Below are 25,912 nucleotides of genomic sequence, written 5' to 3' on the forward strand. Positions count from 1 at the left end.
TAATCCAACTGAAAGTCACCTTCAGCCTTACGGGAGCCAAAACTCCACCAGGTACGTACTGTTGTTCTTTGGGCATATTATGTAGCTACTAGCTAACAAATGTTCTATCCAGAACTTTCACTCATTTCACCACTGGAGGGTGCTCAAGGGCAACATAATTCAATGTAAATATCCAAATTGGTACAATTACCATTACAGCCCCCTAATTTGAGTGTAATGAAGCTTTATCCGCTAATCCAGTCAGCATTTCCCTAAAAATAACGTAATAAAAATTAAATGAGGCCTTATATTGTTTGATGCTGTTTTTTTTGTTTTTGTTTTTTAAATCATCAGACGTTAGATTTGAGTGAAGACGTCCACGTCAACATTTACCCTTACCTGTTCAGTACATTTTTACTAAATATTTTAATCAGATATGCAAGTACACTAGACCCCCACTCCATGGTCATAGCTATAAATTACAATACTTAATACCATAAAAATAAAATGCGGATGTGTAAAAATAAAAATGTAGACATTTTATTAATCAGCGTCAAAAACAAATTTATGGACACATAAAGCCATATGATTATAATATTCTCAATGGCCACGGCAAAGCGAAATTAAACAACAGTCTAGCAGTGCTCTCTTCTGTGTGCCACAGGAATTACAAGACATTGTAAAATACAGTGCTCATATTTGGGGATGTATACAGTAGACAGTATTTTATTTTTATCTCATCAGTTATGATACATTTTGACTGTGGGTTAATCTATCAAAATGTAACCGGCAGGATTATTTTTGAAATGCCATTTTAGAAAGAAAGTTTGGCAACAACTTTCATTACATAAAATTTTCAATAATTGAGAAGGATTAGAATTTTGCTGGGTGTTCAATGTTAGAATGTGTCACGTCATCGCAAATTTAACCAGATAAGATGCAGTCTGCATATTTGGCATGATTTTAAACTTGATACTGATGTCCAATTAGACATGTAAAGTACTTTTAATACTCGCTGCTGCTGAATAAAGACAGTTTACATCGCCTTTGCTTTATTTTATTTTCTTGCGTTATATAAGTAACATTTTCTTCCACTATATACTGTAGATTAGCACGCATATCAGTTTAGTCTTTGTTCACCAACATGCAAACGATATAATACACAATATCACAGACATGGCGTTTAAAATGTTTATTTAAAAAAATAGAAAAACTTAAGACTTGAAAAAATGGATACATCGATAGGTCAGTCACTTACACACCCTTAATTACACAGCTATAAGATGGGGATTGGTTTGGTGTATAAAGATGTAGTCACACACTGATTATCTTGGAATAGCTGAACGAAAAGCTGCACTGAAAACAAAAATGTTTTCAGTACCAGGCTGATTGCATCAGTTTGGTAACTCAGGATGCTGAAACAACTTGGCCAAACTTTGTTTAGTTTAGTTAAAGGCTCCACCAAACTCCTGCAACGTTGAACAAGTCACATTCCATACTATAGCTAACCTGCATACATATGGATTCCTTATATGTATGCAGGTTTGGACATTACACATATAGTTGAGACATAAAAAGTTAATGGGCCTTATACAATTTTTGATGCCGAGTTAATGTGTAGTTAATCTAGCAGTACATTAAACTAATGTGTTTGCTATGTATGGGGGAATTTGGTCTTCCAAGAAGGCAGTGGACAATTCGCTTTTACAGAATTAAAGCAGGTAAAGGCAGAAAACAAAAGCACTTCGCTGTTCAGAAGTAGCACCAAATAGTTTTGAAAAGACAAAAGGGAAACAAATGGTTAAAAAAAAAAAAATGTTTCCACAGCAACCCCTTCATGGGAAGTGATCAAATTAAAAATGATAACTACAAGTGGGAGGGACCATTTGGACAAACTGTTGGCAAAATTCCAAGTGATCGCGATGGGATGTAGATTAAACATTAAATGTGATGAGATTTTTTTTTGGCACATTTCATGTCGCTATACCAGCTCCCCCTTGAGTTGGAAGGCGAAACATTCAATCAAGGCCCTTAAAAATCCAGATATTGCACAGGTCAATGAGGACTTGAGGGGAAGAGAAAAAAAGTAAAGAAAAAAAAGTGGGGGCGTGGGAACAAAACAGTAAAAAGAAAAACTAAAACGTGAAATAAATTAAATAAAAGCAACCTTCTATTGCACATGAATGCAACAAAATTAAAGTGACAATGTGGACAACAAAAAATCCCTCCGTGACCCAACACGAGCAAACATAAGTTCCAACACACAAACACCACTCAGTACATTCAAACAAGTCATCACAGTTTAAGCACTTGAGAAGGTCTGGTTTTGTGCCATCACCCCGAAAACATTGAGTCAGCGTTGTGCTGCATAGCTAGAAAGGTAGTGTCACTTCAGTCGAAAGGACTGGAGTCCAAGCTGTAAGAGCATTGCAAAAGGAATGATGCGTTCAAGAGTATGACATTAGTCAGACGGGGGGGAAGGGGGGGAAATCTAAAAGGCCCAGTAGACGTTAAAACTGAGAGGGACCAAGGGTAAGGCTTGATGAACCCATTCACTACTAGTCTATGGCACATGACTTTGCTTTCTGAGAGGTTTAATGGAAGTGACACTGGTGATTGACCAAGTCTGGCTTGTCAACTCAACTCTGGTGCTGGTGTGCTTCCAATGTGGAGGGAGTGTTTCGAAAAGGCCAAACCTTTGAGGCTCTAACAAGTACAGTTAAGACCGCCGTCCTTCACCTGCCACAGTCAAGTAATTGCTTCGTGCTGGCAGAACAGAAGCACAAACTCGGTACTGGTCACTTGAAACGATTGGAGACAATCTGAATTGACTTCCAGGGCAAGTTCCAAAATGCAACAGACAGTTTGTGATGACCAGAGGAAGGTCTTTAAAAGCAGTAGATCATATCAGTGCTTCAATGCTTCATCTGCTCTGATTCAGAGCTGGGAGATTGTCCCTTCTCCTGCGTCGCCAGGTGTTGCAGTTATACTGCTGCTGGTTCCTCAAACCCGGTTCCGTGTTGTGGCCCTGAGGAACGAACCGCCGCTGGGGACTGAAACTACCTTGGGAGAGGCTTTGACCGCGGAGGCTACTGCTTTGGTTGTGCTTGAAGCCGAATTTGGGAGGCTCAAATGAGCCCTGGGACTCTGGCCGAACGGCAAACGTGTGCTGGTGCTGCCCTCCCATCCGGGCTTGGTGGAGTTGGTGGAGGGGGCTGGGCAAAGGGCTTGTGGAGTTGGAGTGCTGGGAGACCGCAGTCTGTGCCATATGCCGGTGCACCATGCTGATCGATGGCAGATTCTCTTGGTAGAACTGGCAATCAGAAAGAGTTTGAGAGGAAATGGATATGAGAATGTTTGCTTACACTTAACGAATAAAGTACTTATACTAGTCTAAGTTGTGGAATAGGGGTTAAAGTGGAAGTCACCCATAAACATTTCTTGACAATATGTTATATGTGACATCACAAGTCTGAACATGACATTCTGATTAATGTTACATTTGTGGAATATGAGTTATGAAGCAAAACCCAGCCATTTTTAATCCATCTCAGGGGCGGCCATTTTGCCACTTTGTTTTAATTGAAGATGTTGCCCAGGCAACGACCAATCGCAGCTCACGTGTTTTCTGAAGCTGAGCTGTGATTGGTTGTTACCTGAGACCTGAGCAAAATCGATGTCATCTTCAGTCGACAGCAAGTGGTAAAATGGCCGCCCCCCTGAGATGGATAAAAACTGCTGAATTTTGCTGCTTAGCTCATACAGTATTCCACTAACATAATATCAACCAGAATATGAATATTTAGACTAGTGGGGATGCATAGAACATATTATTGTCCGGGAAAAAAAATTGGTGGATGACTTTCTCTTTAAAGTGCAAAATCAAGCTGTTTTTAGCCATCACAGCGAGCGGCCATTTTGCGACTTGCTGTCGACTGAAAATGACATCATAGTTGGGGAAGGCTCAGGCAACAACCAATCTCGGCTCAGCTTCAGAAAACAGGTGAACACCTGAGCAACTAATGATGTCATTTTCAGTCGACAGCAAGTGGCAAAATGGCTGCCCCCTAAGGTGGATTTTGCTGCTTTATTCATATTCCACAATATCAATCCGAATGCCGTGTTAAGACTAGTTGTTACATATTGCAAAGAACATTTTCGGGTTGACTTCCACTTTAATCACAGTTTGAGAATTTTTACCAACACGATCTCGGTCTGGTGAAACCAACCTGCGGTGTGGTGTGGATAAAGCCCGCTGGATGTGCAGCCATTTGCATCAGAAAATGAACTGAGGCCAGGTTGAGGGACTGGGGATGGACTCCATTAGTGCTTAGAGGAGGATCTGACTCCTGAATGAAACACAGAAATGTTGACTTTCAAGAGTGGTGAGAGTTTAAAAAAAATTAAAATGGGTAACAACTACTGGACCTACTGTAATTGTGCTCTGACCAAATTCTGACATTTTCTTAACTCCTGTGATATAGTCAATGTTTTAAGACAAATCCTACTTTGGCCTTACAATGTCACTCCCGGAAGATGAGGAGGAGGAGCTTGAGCTGGGGGAGGAGGATGACGAATGGTGCTGGGGGCTGTTGAGGAAGACTGGAGAGGACGAGGAGGAGTCAGCGCTGAGCGGCGAGGCTGTGTCCCGCTGATCTTCCACAGAAACCAGCATCAGTCTGGCAAGGTCCTGCTCACAAGTGTCGACATCTGGAAGCCAACAAAACAGCAGTACTGGGATTATTTTTTTCCAAATGAAAAGTATCGGTGAGAATAACTAAGGGCGAGCATCACTGTGACCATACAACTCAGAACAGAAGCCAAATACAAATCTTTGCATTGCTCAAAACGTATTTCTTCCTTACAAGACAGTAATGAATTCTTTGAAATTAACAACACACCATGATTCTCCTGGTTGGCGTACTGCTTAGCTCCCCACGTCTTAATAGTCCAGTCCCGGTAGGCCAGAACCTCTGGGCAAACTTTGATAATACGACCCAAAGTACTGCAAAACAAAAATGGTGGTAGTATTAATCTTTAGGAAAACAGACTCTTTGACTTTGTTCTATGTATTGACACACACACACGGATTACTGATTTGAAGTTTATGGTGGTTTTAAAAAGTCAAGGTTTCAATAACGCTAAGAATGTCCATCACTGGTAATGAGATTTTTTTTTTTAGGCAGCTGGTTTAATTGGCTGCTTGACATATCAGTTGACGAGTTGCCTCCCTTAATAATAAGAAGCCACCCGCTCAATGACCCCCCCCCCCAACACAAATATTTGTTTCTTTACACACACACACAAGAAAAAATATATATGACATTTTAGAGCTGCAATTGTAGTTCCGTGGTATTATTGCTTACAGTTATCACACAGTCAGAAATAGGAACACACAAACAAAAGGGATGCCTACCTTTCATACTCTTTGTTGGGATATGCCCGAGCAAGAGGAGACACACCATGACTCAGTACCATGTAAGCAAAGTCAAACACTTGCTTGACTTGCAAGACTCCATATGAGCTTCGGCCTACGTCATTGCCTATTGACAGTAAATAATGACATTAACTTTTGACAAAGCTAAAGTAGCCTCATAATATACAAGAACAACATGTTACCGAAGTAAAGTACAAAAGATAAGAAGAGGATTTTTTTTTTTTTTCTGACCTGGTTGTATTGGATCCTCTATGCAGAGCATAGATGGCCTGTTCCCATTCCCCATAGCTTTGAGCATTTCCTCTTTGGATAGGTAGGCGCCGCCATTCACCCGGATGCCCATCTTCATATAGTTGAAGTCGCGCCCGTACAGCTCGAAGAATTCAATCAGCAGAATGCCCAGGTTGATGTTAGCGCGCCGCGTGTCAATGCGAGGGTGCAGCTGATCAACAAAACAGAGACGACTAAATGACGCAACAAAATACCGTACATCCCATGACAGGCAAATAATAGAAGAGTTGCTTGAACATTTTATACCATTAGCTGTTTCCCAGCTCATCACAAGGCACATACAAACACTTATTCCCTCCTAATGCAGTGTAATTTTTCTTTGTATTCTATAAAAACATACTCAAATTACTGCAAGCTAAGGTCATAAGTACTCATAAAAAAATTGTTTTTGCTAAAAACATTTGAGTCATTTGACCCTAATAGAGACGCACATACATGTTTAGGGAGGGCACATTGGGCTTTGTTGAATAGCCAATCATGTTTGGAGTACCCCTATAAACAGGTGTTTGACTAGTCACTCAAGCTGAAGGAACATTATAGCAGTATTTACATAGTCTGATCCTCTGCAAGAATCTGAGACCAACTGAGAATCCATGAATAAATAGTACTGTCTGGCGGTCTTATACTGCCCCCAAGTGGCCAAGGCAGCCACACCAGAGAACAGCATAATGATTATGTAATGGACGGTGCAATGCAATGTGGGACAAAAAAAAAAAGTTAAATTATACTCAGTTATGTCATTGTGGGTTTTAAAAGTACACATTTGTAGAGTGCTATTTTTTTTCCTCATTAAAAACATTGTCCTGTCCTGACTCTTGCCCCATTCTATGCTCTCCAGTCCTTTTTGCTATTTATGTCTATTCCTCACAGGGTGTATATATCCCTTTTCTTCAGAGATAAGAATGTTTATCAGTCTTCATCATCTCTCCCACCACAAACCTTGTTCTGCCCCGCTGCATTTTCAATAAATACCACAATACAAACAACCACAGGGTGAACATTTCAAATACCCCATTTGCACGGAAAACCTGTTCTAGCATAAATGCAATAAAGCCACCATTATGCATGACCATGCAGATGAACAGGGGGGGGGGGGGGGGTTCGGGTTGACAATGACAATTTAACTTGTTATATAAAGTAAACATATCTGTTGCTTCCAGCACACCTGCACCTTAAACAGGGCAAAAATGTGATGAGTAGCAACTAGCAGACGTCAAGCTCTAAACACCATTGAGGAGCAGAAAAGTCAACAAGTTGACTAGACTATACAACTCCTAGAAGTGGGCTACAGACCAAGTGTCCCCTAACTTAAAATTTGAGGGCCATGCACTGTAAATAGACACGAATGCAATACTGCATTTATATTTCCTCTCAGTATTAGCAGGCATTCTCAGTCGACAGCAAGTGGATGTACACGACAAAAAGGCTCCCCCCCTGAGATGCATAAAAACAGGTGGATTATTATTATTTTGTTTAATTCATAATTACACAACCACAAAAAATAATCGGAATACCATGTTTAGACTAGTGGAGGCGCATTAAAGAAATTTTTGACTTCCTTCCTTTAAAGACCATGCGCAAAGACTGACCACAATGAGCCATAGTACTGAATGGATGAATGTAGCGAAAACAAAGACGTGGGCTTTTTGGTATGATTTGGCCCTAACCCACTACATAGATAGTAGGGGTGTGCCCCAAAAAATTAATTCACATAAGAATCGAGATTCTCATTTAGTACGATTCTAGCCCTTCACTGGGTTCCACCTGTTTTTTGGTCCGCATCACTTGGGACAATTTGAAATGTGAAAGGAAGCCAGAGAAAATCAATGCAAGCACAGAGAGTATCCACATTTCACAATGATGTTTCAAATACCCTAGTGCATTTTTTAAAATTATTATTAATTCAGAATTTCAATGCTCATGAGGTATGATAGTCTACCTGCAGGAAACTGATAGCCATCAGTATGAGACTGTAAGAGCTGATGCCTCCAGTAAAGACTTCATTTAGATCCCTCTGGAGTAGGAACTGCTTCAGTACGAAGATCAGGGGCGGGAGAACAGTGTATTTCTGCAAGACCAACACAGTTCATTAAAAAACAAAAACAACATTTGACAAATTGGTGTGGACACTGCTCGGAGGTGTGAAATCTTACTTTTAGGTAGCTCTTAATGAAGTGTGCTGCTTTGACAGCAGTCTCCACATTAAAGCTAATATCAATTTTAACCTCTGTTTGATGGTCCGTGAGCTTGATGATTGGCACCTGTAGGGACAAAAAGACAGCTGGAATCCGTGTACAAACATTCACAGCAATGAACCGAATGCACTTGAAGACCAAACAAAATGCCACAGAGATCAGAGTGACTCACTGAAGCTTTGTCGAGAACTTTAATGGGATATGGGCCCGACACGTTGTGTCTCTTCAGTGCTTGCTCTAGTTCCTGCAGTGGGGGGTGGTCCCACTTTCCAAACACCACCAGGTCAATATCACTGACAACCCAAGAAAAAGGAATAGGAGCTCATTTAACGAAGTTACACAGCCGACACAAAATCCTTCACTTACGACTCTATAGTTTTTTTAAACAACGAAACAAAATATACACCGACTATGATTGAACATATTTTATATTCCACAGCATATTCTTAAAATAGTAACCGATTGGATGGCTTGTATTTGCTAAGATGAAGCCAAAACAGTTGGTTTAAAAAAAAAATTCAATATAAACAATGTCTTGCCAAACAGCAAGTTTGCTCTTTCAATCAACAATAACACAAAAATGGTTTCCTTACTTCCAAAATGCTAACATCATAGACGTAAAAAAAAAATGTACAAAAGTGAAAGCTACCTGGTTGGAAGATAGAGACCTGTGCTGAAGCTGCCAAATATCTCCACCTAGAGAACACGTTAAAGCCATCTTAATTTGAGTTGTACATAAAACAACCAGACAATGTTAATTGAAGAAAAAAAAGGGGGGGAGGGGCATTCCAAATATATCAATCTACACAGCCTACCCAGCAACCAACACACTGATAATAGCAAGCTAAAGAGACAGAAGATATTTCTATCAGCACTGACCGTGTAGGTTGCCTGAGCAGTGGCAAGAAGCCAACTAAACACAATCGGGCATTGCACCTATTGGGTACTGCAAACCATGCTGATGAGCATAAAAAGCATTTGAGTTGCACTGAAATTGGTATTTAACTTGAAAGTCGGAGATTGACCAGGTTGACAATGGTAGGAAAAGACTGAAGAGGTGCCCACTGCTCAAACTTTGTTAAGTAAATACACCATTAACTCATTTACTGCCATTGACGGCTATAGACGTCAAAATTTCATTTTAACTATTTATTAGTTTCACATTTTTTACCACTTTTGTTAACAAGAGTATAAAAACCGACAACATTTGTTACTGTACATTAAGAACAGATATAAAATTTGTGATTAATCGTGAGTTAACTAGTGAAGTCATGTGATTAATTACAATTTTAAAAAAATTATCGCCTGATGCCCCTAATACAAAAAGAAGAAGAAAAGATGATTAAAAATTAAGCGATCAGACGATTAAAATTGTAATTGTAATTAATCGCATGACTTTAATAGTTAACTCAGGATCAATCACAAATGTTACATCTGTTCTAAATGTACAACAAAATTTTTTTAGGTTTTCATACTCATGTTAACAAAAGTGGGGGGAAAATTAGAAACTAATAGAAATAATTAAAATGAATTTTTGACGTCTATAGCCGTCAATTGCAGAATGAGTTAAAAACAGTATGAAATGAAATGATATCTTAAATTGTGCCAGGCTCATTTCTGTTGACGAATATTTTTAATAGCGTCTCTGCCTATTCTAAAAGAATTTACTTTAAATGCCATTCTATCTTATCAAATCAAAAATAAATAGCTAAAATAGAATACACATTTGTAATCGCCATGATATGGAAGTCAAGTATCATTCAAGTGTAACAAAAAAAAAAAAAGTCATTTGGAAAGGTTTTTCATAGAATCATGGTGGGAAAAACAGTTAATCATCTTTCACTGCAAACTTAGCAGCTCAAATGCAGCCCTAAATTTGCATTTTTGTGCCCAAGTAACGTCTTCCAACACTCACCTGAGCCGTGGGCCACAGTTCCTTTATGACGTTCTCGATCCTGTTCACAACATCTCTTCTCATGGCCTCCTCCTCTGGTCGTGGTGACATGAAGTTGAAGAAATCAACTATCTCTTCATGTAGACTGTATGGTAGCAAAGAAACAGATTTATTATTCAGGCCATTTAAACAATTAAACATTGCTTGAATTTGTTCAAAACAACAACAAAAATACGGGAATAGTATAGAACTTATGCCAGAAAAAGGGATATTGAATGGTGTTTGCGAACTAGATGTGAAAAGTTGGAAATGTATATAAATATGTAAAAAAAAAAAAATAAAAAATAAAAAAGCAATAAAATTAAGCTTGGCTTAGCATAGATTGTTAGCTGGCCTGCAAATAAACAGACGTCTAAAATCAACACATCGCCAAACAGAAATGACGTGCGAGCGTAAGTGATGCAATTGTGGGAAAATGTGTACACAAAATAAATAAATAGCAGGCGAGCGCGACTGGCGTCCCCAGTTCCGGCGTGCCATTGGCTCACTCATGCCAAAGCCATCTATTACTCGATCATTCGATGGAATAATAGCCACAATAAATGAGTTTTGAGTGACAGCCCTAATGATTAGGCAAATAGTTTAGGATTTTTAGGGTGTTCCTGTATCACTCTAGAAGAGAGCCATCCCTGAACTGACATTCAGAACCTAAACAAGAGCATTTCGTAGTAACCTGACAATGTCAGCTGTGTTCATATCAAGGTCATCAATATCATAAATTCACAAATTACAGTAGTCAGTAGTCTTGTGTTCATGTTTACAAATGTTGTTCAATGTATATTTATTTAGTAATTTTGTGGTTTGTAAATGCTTTTAGGTGCCATTTCGAGTTGCCTCGTGTATGAAAAAAGCTGCCTCGCCTTGAAAAAGCAGAAAGTGGAGTCATTTTTAGGGCCCGGCCGATTAATCGGCCGCCGATTATAATCGGCCGATTATTGGCTTTCAAACATAGGCCAAAATTGTCCCCTTAAAACGTTATCAAAGACAGCCAAAGTTTCCGACGCTGTGAAAGTACCCCGAATGCACCATTTTGCTTGCATAGCATTAGCAACTAGCACGTGCGTAGCGCATCTTATGCTAGTTATTCTGTTGTCCCCAAGCGTCCTTTAAGCTGTTTAATGACATCCCAGTTGGAGTCAACTGCAAAACTAAATGCACGACGATGAGAATTACATCCACTGTATATTTAAATACAAAACATGCTTTGTTTTTAAAACATCACTAGCATAGCGCTAATGCTAAAAGTGAAGATCCCATTCAAATGCTAACAGGAAGTTAGCATCGACTTCGGGAATTGTTTTTCCTTAAAATAACGAATATTCACACACAAATGCTGTGGCAACACAATTTTATGCATTATATAATTGGCAGATTAATCTTTATTTTTTCTGCCAAAAAATCGTTATCGGCCTCAAAAAATGCATATCGGTCGGCCCCTAGTAATTTTCACCTCTGAAAAGTGAAGCTTAAATGTCTTTATTTACCATTCTTTATGAAGACAAATATTTTAGTTAAAAAAAAACTAGTTCTGTGCCATTTTGTGCATCTAGAAAATATCCATATAAAATACAATTTTAACAACCCCACAACACAAGTAAACACTGAACCTCCCAACTTTATTTCCTTTATAAATAGTGTGACGTTGACTACATACTACAGGCCACTAAAAAACTATTTGGTATGCACAAATGGTCCAAGGGCATAGTTTGGATTTCACAGTACCCTAATAAATATGAAATCCATACATTTGTCAGCTATAATTAAGTTAGAACATGTAGAGTAAGCCATTAAAGTTGAACTACTCTTTGATTTAAATGTAAGGCACGTGAAGCACCTAAAAACAAATCAAAACTGAATAGTTGAAGTCACTAAATGAATCCAGACGGCTGTACTTGTACGAGGGACCTTGTGACTGCTGTGACCTACTACTACGTACCCATTGACCCCAGGACTGTAGCGTCTCGTCTTCCAGATGCTGCAGGAAGAGTCTGCGTGCTGTCGACCGCAGCCGTGGGCCAGCAGCGGGTTGACGCCGTGGAACGAGTTGGCTCGGTTCAGATACCTTCTGCGGGCCGTCGTCTGATGATAATGGCGCTGCTTGTTCCCGTGTTGGTTCTTCATCCTGGCGGGGGTGTGGCCGCCAGATTGTTGCGTGCTGCGACAATGTTGGGGAGCAGCGTGGAGAGGCAGAAGAGGAGGAGGAGGAGGAGGAGGAGGAGGAGGAGGGGGGTGTTGCCGCCTCCCGTCGTTCTCGTCCTGCTCGCGTTCGCCGTAGTGTAAAAACCTGCTAGCCTCTTCGGCGATGTTTAAATTGTCTATTTGGAGAGACGAGCCGGAGGGAGACGAGCTCTCGGCCTCCGAGTCTAGAGAGGAGGAAGACGGTGACAAGGAGCCCTTCCTCCGGGCGCTCCCCCTCTCCACACCGCCGTCTCGCTTCGATAGTTTCCCGATTACAGCACCGAGCGGCGGCGGCGGCGGAGCCGGAGTAATACTTTTACCGTATTCGCCGTTGGAGTCCGTGGAGATTGCGTTTAACGGTACATTTTTACGTTGGTACTGAATGTGGTTGTCGGTGCCGGCATTTTTGGCGAATCCCTGAGACGTTTCCCAAATGTGCATCCATAACGAATTGGCAGGTCCCTTCTGCTCCGGCTGGATCCAAGCGGTCCTGGGATCCATTGGACTCGAGTTTGACCGACAACCTCTCAACGGGAAAATTGCAAGCAAGTGGGCAAATTGAACACTTTGCACTCAAGCAAACAAATGATTGCCTACCGCTGTGAGTTACTTGTTGTCCTTGAAGCGCTTCATGTCCCGAAACTGGTGTGGTTGTTAAAAATCGGCTTGCCCAACTCCGTTCCCCATGTAACCCAGCAAAAATGGCGCACCCAGCAGCACTCTCCCCCTTCTGCGCATGTGTGGGGATTTAAATCTTTGAACACACCTCTCAGCACCGCCAGATGCGTCAAGCTAATGGACATATTACCGGAAGTATGCGCCGTAATCGGGAAAAGTTTGCGCTGACCACACGTTTAAACTTTAGAAATATTTTTAATAAACAAATTACAACTCAATATTTTGCTGCATGAAAGATTTCTGCTATTATTGCTAAAACTAGCTATGTGGTATTGAATTTAAAAAAATCAGTCAACATAGCAAATGTATGCATTTTTTTTCAGGATTTCAACATAGCACTAAAATCAATTTTAAGACATTTAATAAATGTTATATACAACAGCTTGAATTCCTCCCACATATAAAATATTGTTGTAAACTTTTGGATAAAAAGTAGTATAACTACAAACCTACACTAAAATAATTACAATTCACAAAAAGGCAAGCAGAATATGTTCTAATGTATGCAAATATGAATATAGAACCCTTTATTCAATAACTTGACTTTTGACATTTCTAGATGTACAACTGAACATATCTTTCCATGCATATATATTTTTTTAAATAATGAAATGCCAGAGAAGATTGTGCAACACTTCTAAATCAAAATTTCAAATTATTCTATCAGGCAACACAATCAATGAATGCATCTAAACTGTATTGAAATTGCACAGCGTTTTTACCAAAGGAGCTAAATTAATGATGTAACAGTGGAACTTAAAAACATTCAATCGCATCCACTTTTCAAATCTAAAAACCCCTACTGGAAGTTATACATCTTAATTTGCATTATTCATACTGGACCGAGGGCATTTTCTTTTCCATGCTTCTGTTGGCTGCAAGTAGTAACTTTAAACCAGGTAGAAGCAGGTCTAAGTTGTGGCATGTGGTTTAACATGATTTTGGTGAATTTAATCAAGTTGTAGACATACAGATTCTGAGCTCCATGATATGTGTGGTAGCTGTCACCTTTTTTTCACATTTTTAAAATCACCCTCTTTGGCCGTGCGGCACAGATTTAGGGGGGTTCACACAAAGACAAACGATTGGTTTGGAAGGCAGCCTTCAAATGCCGACTTCACAGTGGTAATCACCCTGGTCAACTTTACATCATTCGTGGAGGTCTGCGTGCAGTGCCTTATAAACGTACTGTGTGTACTTCGATCTTCTGTATGGACTACTGAATGCAAGTCTATTTCTGCTTTTGTAGTAGACTGTGCACCTCTCGCATGCTGATTTTAAATGGAATGACCACTTCCATAGGCGGCGAAGCAAGTTGGCTATGTTCAAGCCCACAACGGGTGGGGACTGTACTCAGTGAAAACACCAAAGAGCCCTGAATGATAACCTTACACCACAAGTCTTAAGATGTCAAAACAGAGACTCTATTACATATGTAACTTTAATAGTAAAAAATATATAATCTCTGAAACTGTACAGAAATTTACTGTTGGTGCGCCTTTCATAGACACAACTTCTATTTACATGATACATTTCCAACCGCACCACAGTTAAACACACATCACCATTATTAACAATCTAAAATATTGTGAATGTGATGTGAATAGTTAAAATAATTAATCAGAAATAATACAAAATTCAACGTTTGTTTCACTAATGTTTCTTGTTCCTGTCTAAAAAGAGATGCACATTACACAGTACAATGTCCAGATGATTAGAGAGGGGAACGGCTGAACACTGTAAAGCATATACAGGTACTGGAATTTTGTAAGATAATTGCACTCCCTTTATAATTTGAAATAAATTACAGTATGTAGATTTTCAAATAAGCACAGCCATATGATGCAATCAACCAGAGGTCTTTGTGAAGCATACGTCACTCATTTCTTGATCTGTCTACAGATGGAGGCTATCTGGAAAATGTAGCTTGTGACGGCAGAGGGCACACTTTGTGATACGTCTGCTCGCCATGCTGCAAGTGCATCCAGGGCTTCTTTGGGGTTGCTTGGTGACAAATCGACTATGCAGTACATGGCTGATAACTGCACTTCCCACGGTACACCTGGCCATGACAAAACATTGTGAAATTAGAAGTCTTACGTCAATCATGGAAATCCACCTTATGCTTTATTTGGTTGTTGGGATATCAAATAATTAACTGGAAAACTTTGCTCTTATGTTTCATACCTTCACTCTTGCTGTGCCTACCAAAGGTATTGATGACACTTGCCACAGTTAACACTGAAGAAATGTTCTTCTCCTTGATTCCCACCTGACATAGGAGTCCTGTTTTTGTTTGTTTTTAATCATAAAGAAAATATGACACTTAATTGCAGCATTGTTGATGTTTGAAAAAATGGTGAATACCAAACAACTAACCAATTAGCCGGAGGACAGTTGCCACTGTCACATCAGAGACTGGCACTTGATGACCTCGGGGCTGCGACACCCAAGTGTTCATCAGTGGCCACAACTCTTTACTGTTGGAGCATAAACACATTATTTACAACACATGACTTTATTACAAAAAATGTATTAAAAAAAAAAGAAGAAGTAAAGTACAGTCACAGAATTGTGGATTTAAGTGTTTAGCACCTCAAGATATTGTCATAGCTCCACTTCCATGACCTTTGAGCACAAAGGAGATGCAAAGTGAAGACCCGTTCCCAAGTTTCTGTTCCCAGGTCGGTACCATATCGACTGTGTTTCAAGAATGACAGCCTTGTACCTGACCGCATCTGTGACAGTGCACTAGAAATCAGAAGGTCAATATCACAGGGTGGGCTCTGTAGAGACACAGAGAGATTCGGTTTTAGAAGGTCTTGTCAATTTCACCCAAAACAAAATGACTAACATGATGACAATCATGACTCGAGTGAGCATTACAGTATTGTGTTTGCATCATTTGTTAAAAAAAAAAATACAGGTTATTAAGGTTTTGTTGAATGCCTTCTTTTACCTTTTCCCATCCAAGGTATGCTGACAAGCACTTTGAGAGCTCTTGTGGTGCTTTAAGTTTTGTGACTGTGTGTACAGCTTGGCACAGAATGCTGCTGTGAGACAAAACAGTGGGCCATGTTGTCACCATAAACAAAATCATCTTGGCCGCATTGGGGAAATCTGCAACAGGAGAGACAGGATATTAAAATGCATGGACGCAATTGTTGAAGTGGTGCCAAACGTGATCAAATGTTGCTTGAAGAAAGCTTTGGTTATTTTTTTTTAATGTAATTGCAACATATTAAAATTGTGTACATACATGCAGTCCAACATAATACATGATGCTGAATTCTAAAAAATAATATGAATGAGAACCCCTAACCTTCAACTAGCAAGCTGTAAGCCAGGATATGAGCCTTTTCAAAGTCTCTCTCCTGTCGACAGATGGCTGTGTAGACTCTGCAGAGGGCCTGTGCATATTTCTCGCACATGTCCCTCTTTTCTGTTTGGAGTTTGTTCAAGATGGCGGACTTCAGATCATCTGCCTTCAGGTGAAGAAAAAAACAACAGCCACACAGAACGGTCATAATTTGTCTTCACACAGCACATAAAGTATTGTACTTCAAAGACAACATTGGCTTGTAAGAAACTAAGGATCAAAGGGAGAAGATTCATGAGTTTTTTGTTTAATTTGTTCTATCAAATACAATATAGAGATTGTTACTCGAGACAAACATATTCATCAAACTCTAAAAACATATATATAATTGCAAGGGTGAAATGGATGCCATATATTATATGAATATGATACTAAAGCCATAAATAATGAATAAACATACTACTAACCAAGTTACTCTGAGAAATCTCAGATATCACTTCTTTCTCCTCATCTCTCAGCACAGGTTTTGTGGGCAGGTTACCAACGTGTATGTGGCTCTGGATCACAGGCAACACATCAAAGGCCTGATGTTCGATCCTCTTCAAAAGGTGGACTATATCACTTTTCTCAACAGATTCTTCCAGCGCCGTTTCCTCACTTTTGATCGGCTTGAGCGTTGGGGTTTGAAGCGATGCTGAATCATTTGCCAACAAGGCGGGCAATACTTGGCTGCTTTCTGGAGAGCTGCCATCTAGCCTGAGAGATTTTCTGTTATTAAGCTGAGGCAATTCTGTGGCAGGTCGTTTTTCTCCTCTCATTTCAGTCTTGGTGAAGGCAGTCGCGGTGGAAGTGACTGATGTGAAACTGGACTGACTGTCAGTTGGTGGCGGCAGCGAGGCTACACTTTCTGAAGAATTAATGCTAAGGTTCCCTCTAAGAATGCTCAATGTGCGAGCACGTGCAGACAGGTCTGGGTACATGCTGTCCAGGATCCTCATTGAGTTTTCTTGAGGTTGACAAGGAGCTTTGGAAAGTGAAGAATTTAATGTAGCAGGCAGGCGACCTGGGACAGGGACTGCATGTTTTGGGGTAGCAGAGCCAAACTGAAGAGGTGATAAGGGGACTCCGTTTGGAGGAAGCGGACTGCTGAGAGTTGAAGATGAACACAGTGCCTGACTGGTGGGAGTCAGAGGGGTCTGGACCTGAGTGGAAGGAGAGGCTAATCTCTCCATTGGGGATGGAAAGGAAAGCTTTCCAATGGCATGCCTTGGATTGATTGGTCTGCCTGCTTTTGGAGGTGTCTTCAGAGGAGTGATGACAGAAGGGAGCGGCGGACCCATTTCACTGCGAACATCACATATGGACTCCAACAGTCTAATGGGTTCTGCTGTTTCACTTGTCCCCGGGACAGCTGTGGACGTACTATTTAAGATCATATCACGGTTTTCTTCATCAGAAGTCTCCGATTGATCTTCTCCATTGTGTGTGACTGTTTGTCCATCACAAGGTTCATCATGAGGCGAATCTTTGACAGCACCAGCTTCCATAAAACCTTTATTAAGAACACTTTTTGTTGGAAGGTGTTTGCTCTCCACTTCAGGATGATCTTCCACATTTTTGACGTGGTTTTCAGATCCATTTAGGTTCACACTGGGTAATAAACAAGACCGACTCAAATGATTGCACAGAAAATGCTCATTTCCTTTCAAAGGTTTACTTTCAAGGTTGACATTTGTGTTTGAAGGCGTTTTTTCTCTCATTGTGTCATTATGAAGATCAATCGGTGGATCTATTGCAACACAAGGTATCTGGTTGGCAATGTTTTCCTCTGCAATATTAATCGTTGACACAGGTGGCATAATGCTACTAGGGTCTGATGGAGGTGCTCCATCAGCTCTTACAGTTTCCTGGACTTCTTGCACTTGTTTGCCTGTAAGACAGAATCCCTCGTTTTCTTTGAGGTCTTCACTTTTTATGTTGGTGATGCTACAATTCATGTCACAGCTTGATGTACACGGGTCATCATCTTGATGCTCTGCATTCTTTTGCGGATTTAAGTCTACAACATCATGAGTTTCCGGCACCAAGTGACTTGGATCTTTCATGTCGTTTTCCTTTTCAGAGACGTGTTCTTTATTCAAATCATCTTTGGCCTGTACAGAGTTGATGCAAGTGGAGGTAATTGATTGTACATCCAATACTTCCACACTGACTACAGTGTTTGCTGTTGGGGATTCACCACAAAAAGTGGCGTGGATTTGGCCATCAGAGACTTTGTTCATATCTTTGACTGCAGTAGCAGACTTGTCTTTGTTTGGCTCTTCTTGATCTTTTTCCTGTGATTCTGTAGGATTACAGTGTTCCGTTTCATGAGGTGATGCAGAGCACAGCTCATTATTAGTAGTACTTGCTGGAGCATCCTCAGCTGAAACAACTGTATTTGGCGTAGAAAATGATACTAACTGCTCCACAGTGTTCTCCTCAATCTGCATTTCCTCACCATTCGTACTGGAACTTCCATCCTTCATTTCTGTGGTGACACTTGATTCGTGTACATTGGAGGTGCATTCCGTTTCATGTGTTGTGACAATAGACAAACCAGCACTTTCCTCAGGAGTTGTTGAATGTGCTTTTGGAGAAAGGTGTGTCTTTACTGTAGTGTGCTGAAACTCCTTTTCATTAAGACAGTGACCAGGTCGTTTTGTTTCTCTTTTCTCTGTCCTCATTAACTCTGTTCCATTCTCCTGAAAGGAAAATGAAAAACATTTAAACAATCAATGACCAAGAAAAGCATAACTTTAGTTTTTTGTGTGTGCGCAAAACTGCAAGAAACTTAAAAGTATCTTACAGGTAATGGCGATAGACAGGGAGGCAGAGGCTTGAACCATTCTAATATCTCATCTGTGTTGGGCATGTCAGAAGCCTCCCTTGGTTTGACTTGTTTGGACAGGTGATTGTTGTTTGTTGGAAAGGGTTCTTGCTCTTGCTTTGTGCTCTTTGTTAGCGGAGATGTTTGTTTCTTGGTTTTCTGTACACGTGGAGATGTTTTCAACTGTGTGTTGGTGGATTTTTTCTGGGTGGGTGATCTTAGGTTATCACTAATATTGTGGAACGGTGTCTGGGATTGAACACACTGAGGAATAATTTTGCTTTGTGGAGAGGTGGGCTCTGAAATGACAAAAAAAGTGAGGATGTATATGAAGAAGAGGAACACAATGATTCTGATTATTATAACAAGTGGAAGCTGCAGAGGTGAGTGTACTCATGAGACCTTACCATGTAAATGCAAAAAGTTGGCTGATTGCAGGTGTTGCGGTTCCACACAGGCCCACAGATGCTCGAGAAGTAGTCGAACCTTTTCTGTAAAAATGGCATCCGCAATAAATACTTAAAACATTTGACATGTTATTGAAGTTCAGACGTTTTGTAAAGTAAATAATATTCACAACAAACCTGTGTCAACTTTATGTTCTGGAGGTGTTCTTACTTGAGTCGATATACTCCTATATTCTGGGTAGAGAAAATTCAGACTAGTTTGTAACTAGTGCACATTGTTCAACTGTTACAAGTGCAAGTCAATTACATTATTAAACATTTCAAATGAATTTGCTTACCTTTGTTTCTTTCTCGCTCCAATTTAATCAGTCTTCCCTGTAAAAACAATGTGACATTTTAATTAATTAGGTTAAATTCTGCCCGTTTTCCTTTCAAACAATCACAAATGTTACTTCATATACTGCACCTGTAGGTCAAAAATGTTTCTCTCCAGCAAGACCTTTTCCTTATTCAGCAGTGATATTTGAGTATTCCTTTGGGAAACGGATTCTAAAAGTAGGGGGAATCATGAATTGATGCACCAAATTCAATGCATATTTATAATTTTGCTTTTACATGTAGAAATGTAGAAAATGTTTAAATACCTTCAAGAAGTGTAACGCTATTTACAAGTTTTTCTTTTCTGTTGATGGACAAAACAGTGTGTTAGGAACTCAAGCAGTTTAAAGGCACATACATGAGAATAATAATATTTTTTAAAAAAGTCCTTACATGCTTGTAATCCTGTCTTGATCCGCTATCATTTTTTCAACTTTATCTGCAATTTCTTCAGATTTTTTCAAAGATGTCTGCAGAGATATGCCAATGTTACATTTCACATGCAGGTTGACATCAGAGAAAAGCAAACATGCGCACTTTTACTTACTTGTACATTCAGCAAATCATTTTTTAAAATGTCCTTTTCCTGCTTCAGTTGTGCATTCTCAAGTGACTGACTTTCCATGTGTTCTAAATGTTTTAAAGAGACAATAAATAATTACAAGCTGCTACCATAATCACAACAGTACTTCAATGTGTGATTCAAAGTACCTTTAATGGCCTTTAATTGGTTTTCAAGCTTCCCATTCCTAAGGTAGAGGGGAAAAAAAGTGAAAAATAACCATTAAAACCACAATCATTAAACAAGCAAGTAGCAAGGTTGTTGTTGGTATGATAACTTACTCAGCCAATGTAATACTTTTTTCTTTTTTCAACTTGTCAACCTCTTCAGACATCTGACCATAGTCCAGAAGAATCCTCTAGAAAAATTTGGAGTGAAAGGTTTGAAGCAAGAATACAAAAATCTAACTGAATTGTACTTAATAGAGCAAAGTGCATTTGTTGAGAAACTTTTTTTTAAGGACACGGGGATGTTACTGAAAACTCACAACGCTTCTGCAGTTGGTCAAATAGACCAGCGTTTCCCAAATTCTATTGAGATCAGGCACCATTTAGATTTACAAAAATCTCCACGAACACCACCAAACAAACATCTCACAAAAAGCATTAATACTGCAATAATGTTGATCACATTTTATTTTACTAAAACATTTACCTGGTGTTTTTTTTTATTTTTTTTTTTACACTAAGCTGATATACACAGCAAACCATGATGATTTAAGATTTTGGAAGAATAACAAGAAGTGGATACACAGGTTTACTATCCAATCTGCTACAGGGGCATATTGCAGTCCATAGTGTTGTCACCAAGGTCATGAAGGGACACTAAGCGATAAGGCGGACATTACCAGAAGGCCAAGGTTTACCACCCTACCCACAGTTAGGGTTTCATGAAATGGACCCATTTGCTGTTTGTAAACAAACATGATATAATCAGGATGTGCACGCATTGTTGGAGCAGAAAGGATGGCGGGGTTTGTAAACATGATTGTACACAAGCTGACTATAAACTATCACAAAAATTGTTAAGAAAAAAATCTACATTGTCGGATGGAAAACAACTTTCCGATCCTTATGGGATTACCGAGTGTGAGGAAGATGTTACAAAGTGCCTCGATTTCCAGTGGCCAAGATTATACATCTTTATTTAGTGGAGACACCTGGTGTTTATACTCGAGAGAAACGGCAAACATATGAGTCTATGGATGCTTACAAATATGTGATGTGTGGCCACGAACAAGACCATACAACATCGTAATTTAGATTTGTTTGTGTTTTACATGTGAAAGTTTTGCCAAGACAAGGAGGACACAAAACAGCAATTTATGATGCTTGGGCCATCGTCAACATAAAGGAGAACTACATCCTCACGGCTAACTCTACTTGCATGGCAGGGTGAGCGACGTAGTCTGCTCGTCTGTATGTTGTGTTGCTTGTTTTATAAAAGGGAACTGAGAATTGCGTCACATTGTTGTGACGGTGATCTTGGTGGGACAGATATGACATATTATATGTCATTGACAGACGACAGATATGAAATGAGCAAATGAGCGGGCATTCCTGATTATGTCCTCGGTTCAGCCTGTGCATTTAATAGCATTGTTAATGAAATAGCCTGTTTTCTTTTGGAATTGAGAAAAATAAACTCCTTTCTACTCTGCTAGGCATGTTTACATTGTTTGAAACTATTCAAAAAGTATAAACAATTTCATGCTTAAACAAACAAAAAACCTTTATAAAAAAACACAGCTACACACACGTATGTCTCCCGTTGTTGAGTCAATGATGCATGTGCAACCTCTGTTGGCGTAGATACGAACAGGGTCTTTAAAACACACATTAAGGGTGCACATTCATAACAACATGGTCAAGACAAATATTAGTTAAGCGAAAGGTTTAGCTTGATTTCGTATACAACTTTTTTACAAAAAGCGCCTACTGGGAGTTAGTAACGCAACGGTGAAGCCGTGCAGTTCCCAGCAAGCATTGTGCCATGCAATTCTGAATATGAACTGTTGCTGCAACTGTTGTTCTCCATAGTTCCATGAATGCGTGTCCTGTTACATTTGTGATGTACTTTATTTTCAGAAACCCTGACTTTTTGTTGTGTGCTCCCAGTACCCCCTCGTTCCGGCATCCCTGACATCAACATATTACTTGCTATAGGAATATCGAAAAATATATTTTTCTGTAAATGCATACCTTTTTGTCTTCCAACTCAGCTTGCACGGATTCATAATCTTCCGTCTTTTTCTCCAAAGCAACCACTCTGCCCTGAAGTTCTTCGTGCTGCTGTCGTAGAGTGATGGTGTCACTGAAAAAGGCATACCCAAATTAAAATGTAGAAGATGTACAATTTACATAAAACAGCTCGTTGTGTTGATCTGTGATCAAAATTTGATTTCAATCCAATTTATGTTTATGTTATGTCGGTAAATTGTAATAAAATTGCGTTAAAATGCGAATAGCGCTACCCTTCGTGTACCGGTAGTTTTGTGTTGTGTACAAGTATCACGATGTCAATGAGTACAAGTCATTACTCACTCAGAAACCACAATCTTCTGTTTCAGTGACAAAAATGATGACACATATTCCGTTAGACTCTGAAAAAAAGTTACATAAATAAAACAACACACATAATGTGAGAAAACCGCTTGGGGGAAAAGTCAAAACTATGAAGAAGTGGCTTTGATGTGTGTCAGACCTGGTGCAACACGGAGCAATTTTGACAGTTCCCTGGTGTCGCATCCGACGCTATTGCAACGGTTTTGGGCTGGTTGTCTCCTGGCATCATGATACTAACAAACAAAATAATATCTTACAAATCAAAGCTTATTCTATTCTACATAGAGTGGCCACACAGGTTCAAAACAAACACATTTCTCGCGTCTTCAACGTTGCCAAGGACCCAACTCAGGACCCAGCTGGGGAAACTTCCGGAAATGCCAGGCTAATAAAATTACACTTTTCGTTTAGATATAATGCTGGACTAAGTTTACATCAAAGTCACATAAATTGATCAATTAATTGATTTGGTATGTGTAACTTTCATATTCTTTTTGTATTGTTATTTTTTCAAACCAGAAATAATTTAGTTCAGGCAGTCCTTTAAGACCTATAACAAGTTCCTAACCCTACACGCACGTGCCTAGCTACTAATTCACAGCCATTGATAACAATAATAGTAGCAAAATATTACGATTAGATTAAAATGTGTAAAATGCTGTTAATTTACATGAACCATGGTATAAGTGGCAAAAATATGTATAAACCCTTTGGGGCTGGGTGTCAACAGCGTGCCCTACTGGTGATGATTTGGCGTTTTCATTTGCTTCCGAACCGGTGCAGAAATGTAAGCAGTTCAGAAAATAAAACCATTCACTACTAAACAATTAATTGACATTGCCGAACGAAAATTATGTGCGTACTGCACGCCATCCAAAACGCACAACTGTTTGAGCAACATAAATTCCATTCTTTTTTTCTTTTTTCTTTTTTAACACCTTTGCATTAAGAAATATCACCAGTAGATGGTAATGTTGTACCTATTATGAATATTATGTATCACTTTGTTTCACAAGGTAAACCATCGTCCGCTAGGGTGCTGTGCTGTCAGCCTGGCTGTCACACTTGACCCATTACCGCGTACACAGATACTTTCGGGGCAGGTGCTCAAGCCAAAAATGAGGGCACGTACTTATCATCAAGAAAAGAAAGAAAGAAGAAGAAATAGCAGTATATATTTACATTTAATTATGCGTTAATTTCTCTTAACACAATCAATCCAGTCAATATTAACAACAATGACAACAGTGGAGAAGATAATTAGACACTTGATATTAAAAGTCCAGTCTATCCAACCCTGTCAAAATGTCAGGGTTTTGTCGGGAGGCAGTAGGTCTACAGTATAACACAGACACAACCGAAGAAAAATCTTCTCCGTCTACTAGTAACATTCTAGTACAATTCTGTCATTTTTCATAGAGGACAAAGATGATATGGCTGTCCTGTGAATATTGTTATATGTTCTGTCAAAACTCGACCATTTGTGTTGAAATGTCCACTTCCTAAAGGGTTGTAAAAATAGCCACCACCAATGCTAACAGCTAGCATGTACATTGCGTTTCCCTATATGTTAGCATAAAGCTAAACGTAATGGTGGTCAATTTGGTCACGTTTGAACATCAAACATCTTGTTTGTGGTGTTTTCAAACAAATATAAGTTCAAGTTATAAGTGATTTACAAATCATTGTAGTCTGTTTTTTTTTTTACACACAACGTCCAAACTTCATTGAAATTGGGGTTTGTATTCCTATGTAAGAGTGCTGGCGTTGGGTGGCCTCCTTGTTCGTACAGACAGTACTTCCAAAATCATCACGAGACCCCAAATACATTGTGTTTGTTTAATCAGTGACATTGCATCTTGCAAGAGAGCCAACCATTTTTAGCACTAGTCGGTCTATTAGTTTGTAGGCTACTTGATAAGGCTGTTTAATGCATTTTTAAAATCAAAATTTTCAAAATCTGCTACTTGCACTGTAGGTTTACACTCTTTTAGTAATTTCAGTAGGACAATTTTAATTTCTTTACTTGGCTTTTAAATGTCTTTAAGTTTGTTAGTAAAGGCTTTTAAAATGTATATTTAAAAAATATATATATTATGGTGCACATTGAGTTAATGTCAGTAGGATACTTTTAATTCCTTTACTTGGCTTTTAAATGTCTTTAAGTTTGTTAGTAAAGGCTTTTAAAATGTATATTTTAAAAAATATATATTATGGTGCACATTGAGTTACTGTGTATGAAATGCCCTATATGTAATGAAAGCTGCCTTGCCATCTATCTGTGACAAGAAGGAACAAAGAACAGCCACGAATCACAACAATGTATTTATTTATTCTCTGTTTAACTAGGTAGCCAAGGTAATTGAATTACTCCTTTAGTGCCAACCTGGAGAACATTTAGGGTTCAATGGCTTGCCCTAGGACACTTCAACAGATTCAAACTGCTGGTCACAGGCTAACCCGCTCTACTTGAGCCTGAGTGAGTACGCTTGGAATTTTTATTATGTGAACACAAATCAAACCAGGGGGCCGGCTAGCATTGTATACCCACCAACGGATTCAGACAACAGAAAGTGAAAAACATTTGAGCAGTCATCTTAAAAATGCATAATTGTCACTGTTGCATTTGTTGTTGATAGTTCTGTAGCAATGCTATAGTATGAGTACCCTTTCCCACCCTCACCATCTGTTGGGCTAATTTGAGATCATGGTACTAAACTTGTTGTGTGCCTGAATTAAAATGTACGCTGTGATTCTATGTTATGGGAATTTAATCCGCCTGCATCTTTCGTTGTCGATACAACCAAGTAAACATGACTCATGAGAACAAATTAAGTACATTTAAACCTACTTGTTAGCAATCAGGTTTTTTCTTTGATACCTTCTCTAGCTGGTTTTGTGACATGAAACGAGCAATGCTCCAGTGCTTTCACCAGCGTGGGAGGTTGTTTTCAGTTGGTGCAAAGTTGCTGTGATTGATGTGGTTGCATCCTGATGGAAAGATAACTGTGTCTTTAAGTGGACTACCTGAGTGTCTCTCAGGCAAAAGGGCTAATCTTTCTAAACAGATGAAGTCAGAGATAGCAAAGTTTAGAACAGGG

At 39.4% G+C, this 25,912-nt stretch overlaps 2 protein-coding genes and 1 long non-coding RNA gene across 3 annotated transcripts; 1 reads left to right on the forward strand and 2 right to left on the reverse strand.

The window, feature by feature from the left end:
* Positions 1 to 1,156: 1,156 nt before the first annotated feature.
* On the reverse strand, positions 1,157 to 12,756 carry LOC147172036 (terminal nucleotidyltransferase 4A-like). Its single transcript, XM_086078030.1, has 12 exons — positions 11,793 to 12,756; positions 9,818 to 9,941; positions 8,552 to 8,598; positions 8,075 to 8,195; positions 7,861 to 7,968; positions 7,647 to 7,775; positions 5,648 to 5,858; positions 5,396 to 5,522; positions 4,881 to 4,984; positions 4,499 to 4,689; positions 4,209 to 4,328; positions 1,157 to 3,292 (listed from the first exon to the last, which is right to left on the reverse strand). The coding sequence occupies exons 1-12, from the start codon at positions 12,533 to 12,535 to the stop codon at positions 2,903 to 2,905; spliced, it is 2,415 nt and encodes an 804-aa protein (XP_085934156.1). The 5' UTR covers positions 12,536 to 12,756; the 3' UTR covers positions 1,157 to 2,902.
* On the forward strand, positions 12,080 to 19,878 carry LOC147172037 (uncharacterized). Its single transcript, XR_015095342.1, has 3 exons — positions 12,080 to 12,393; positions 12,493 to 12,635; positions 14,615 to 19,878. It is a non-coding gene; the product is annotated as an uncharacterized LOC147172037 (long non-coding RNA).
* ice1 (KIAA0947-like (H. sapiens)) lies at positions 13,225 to 23,146 on the reverse strand. Its single transcript, XM_086078028.1, has 20 exons — positions 22,951 to 23,146; positions 22,791 to 22,849; positions 22,449 to 22,560; positions 20,529 to 20,605; positions 20,397 to 20,434; positions 20,233 to 20,315; positions 20,079 to 20,155; positions 19,952 to 19,989; positions 19,774 to 19,856; positions 19,646 to 19,682; positions 19,485 to 19,541; positions 19,308 to 19,391; positions 18,880 to 19,199; positions 16,499 to 18,775; positions 16,035 to 16,197; positions 15,672 to 15,832; positions 15,308 to 15,498; positions 15,092 to 15,192; positions 14,900 to 14,998; positions 13,225 to 14,774 (listed from the first exon to the last, which is right to left on the reverse strand). The coding sequence occupies exons 1-20, from the start codon at positions 23,038 to 23,040 to the stop codon at positions 14,593 to 14,595; spliced, it is 4,329 nt and encodes a 1,442-aa protein (XP_085934154.1). The 5' UTR covers positions 23,041 to 23,146; the 3' UTR covers positions 13,225 to 14,592.
* Positions 23,147 to 25,912: the final 2,766 nt, after the last annotated feature.

This window comes from Leptonotus elevatus, chromosome 6 (genome assembly GCF_054856555.1).
Source record: "Leptonotus elevatus isolate MCC_2025b chromosome 6, RoL_Lele_1.0, whole genome shotgun sequence".
Taxonomy (NCBI): domain Eukaryota; kingdom Metazoa; phylum Chordata; class Actinopteri; order Syngnathiformes; family Syngnathidae; genus Leptonotus; species Leptonotus elevatus.

Coding starts and splice junctions, on each gene's coding strand:
- LOC147172036 (XM_086078030.1), bottom strand. CDS start 12,535: ATGGATCCCAGGACCGCTTGGATCCAGCCGGAGCAGAAGGGACCTGCC. Junction 5,523..5,647: donor AGAGGATCCAATACAACCAG/GTCAGAAAAAAA, acceptor TACTGTCAATAG/GCAATGACGTAGGCCGAAGC. Junction 4,329..4,498: donor CATCTTCCGGGAGTGACATT/GTAAGGCCAAAG, acceptor TGTTTCATTCAG/GAGTCAGATCCTCCTCTAAG.
- ice1 (XM_086078028.1), bottom strand. CDS start 23,040: ATGATGCCAGGAGACAACCAGCCCAAAACCGTTGCAATAGCGTCGGAT. Junction 20,606..22,448: donor CTGAGTTGGAAGACAAAAAG/GTATGCATTTAC, acceptor AAATTTTTCTAG/AGGATTCTTCTGGACTATGG. Junction 19,542..19,645: donor GGAGCGAGAAAGAAACAAAG/GTAAGCAAATTC, acceptor TTCTCTACCCAG/AATATAGGAGTATATCGACT.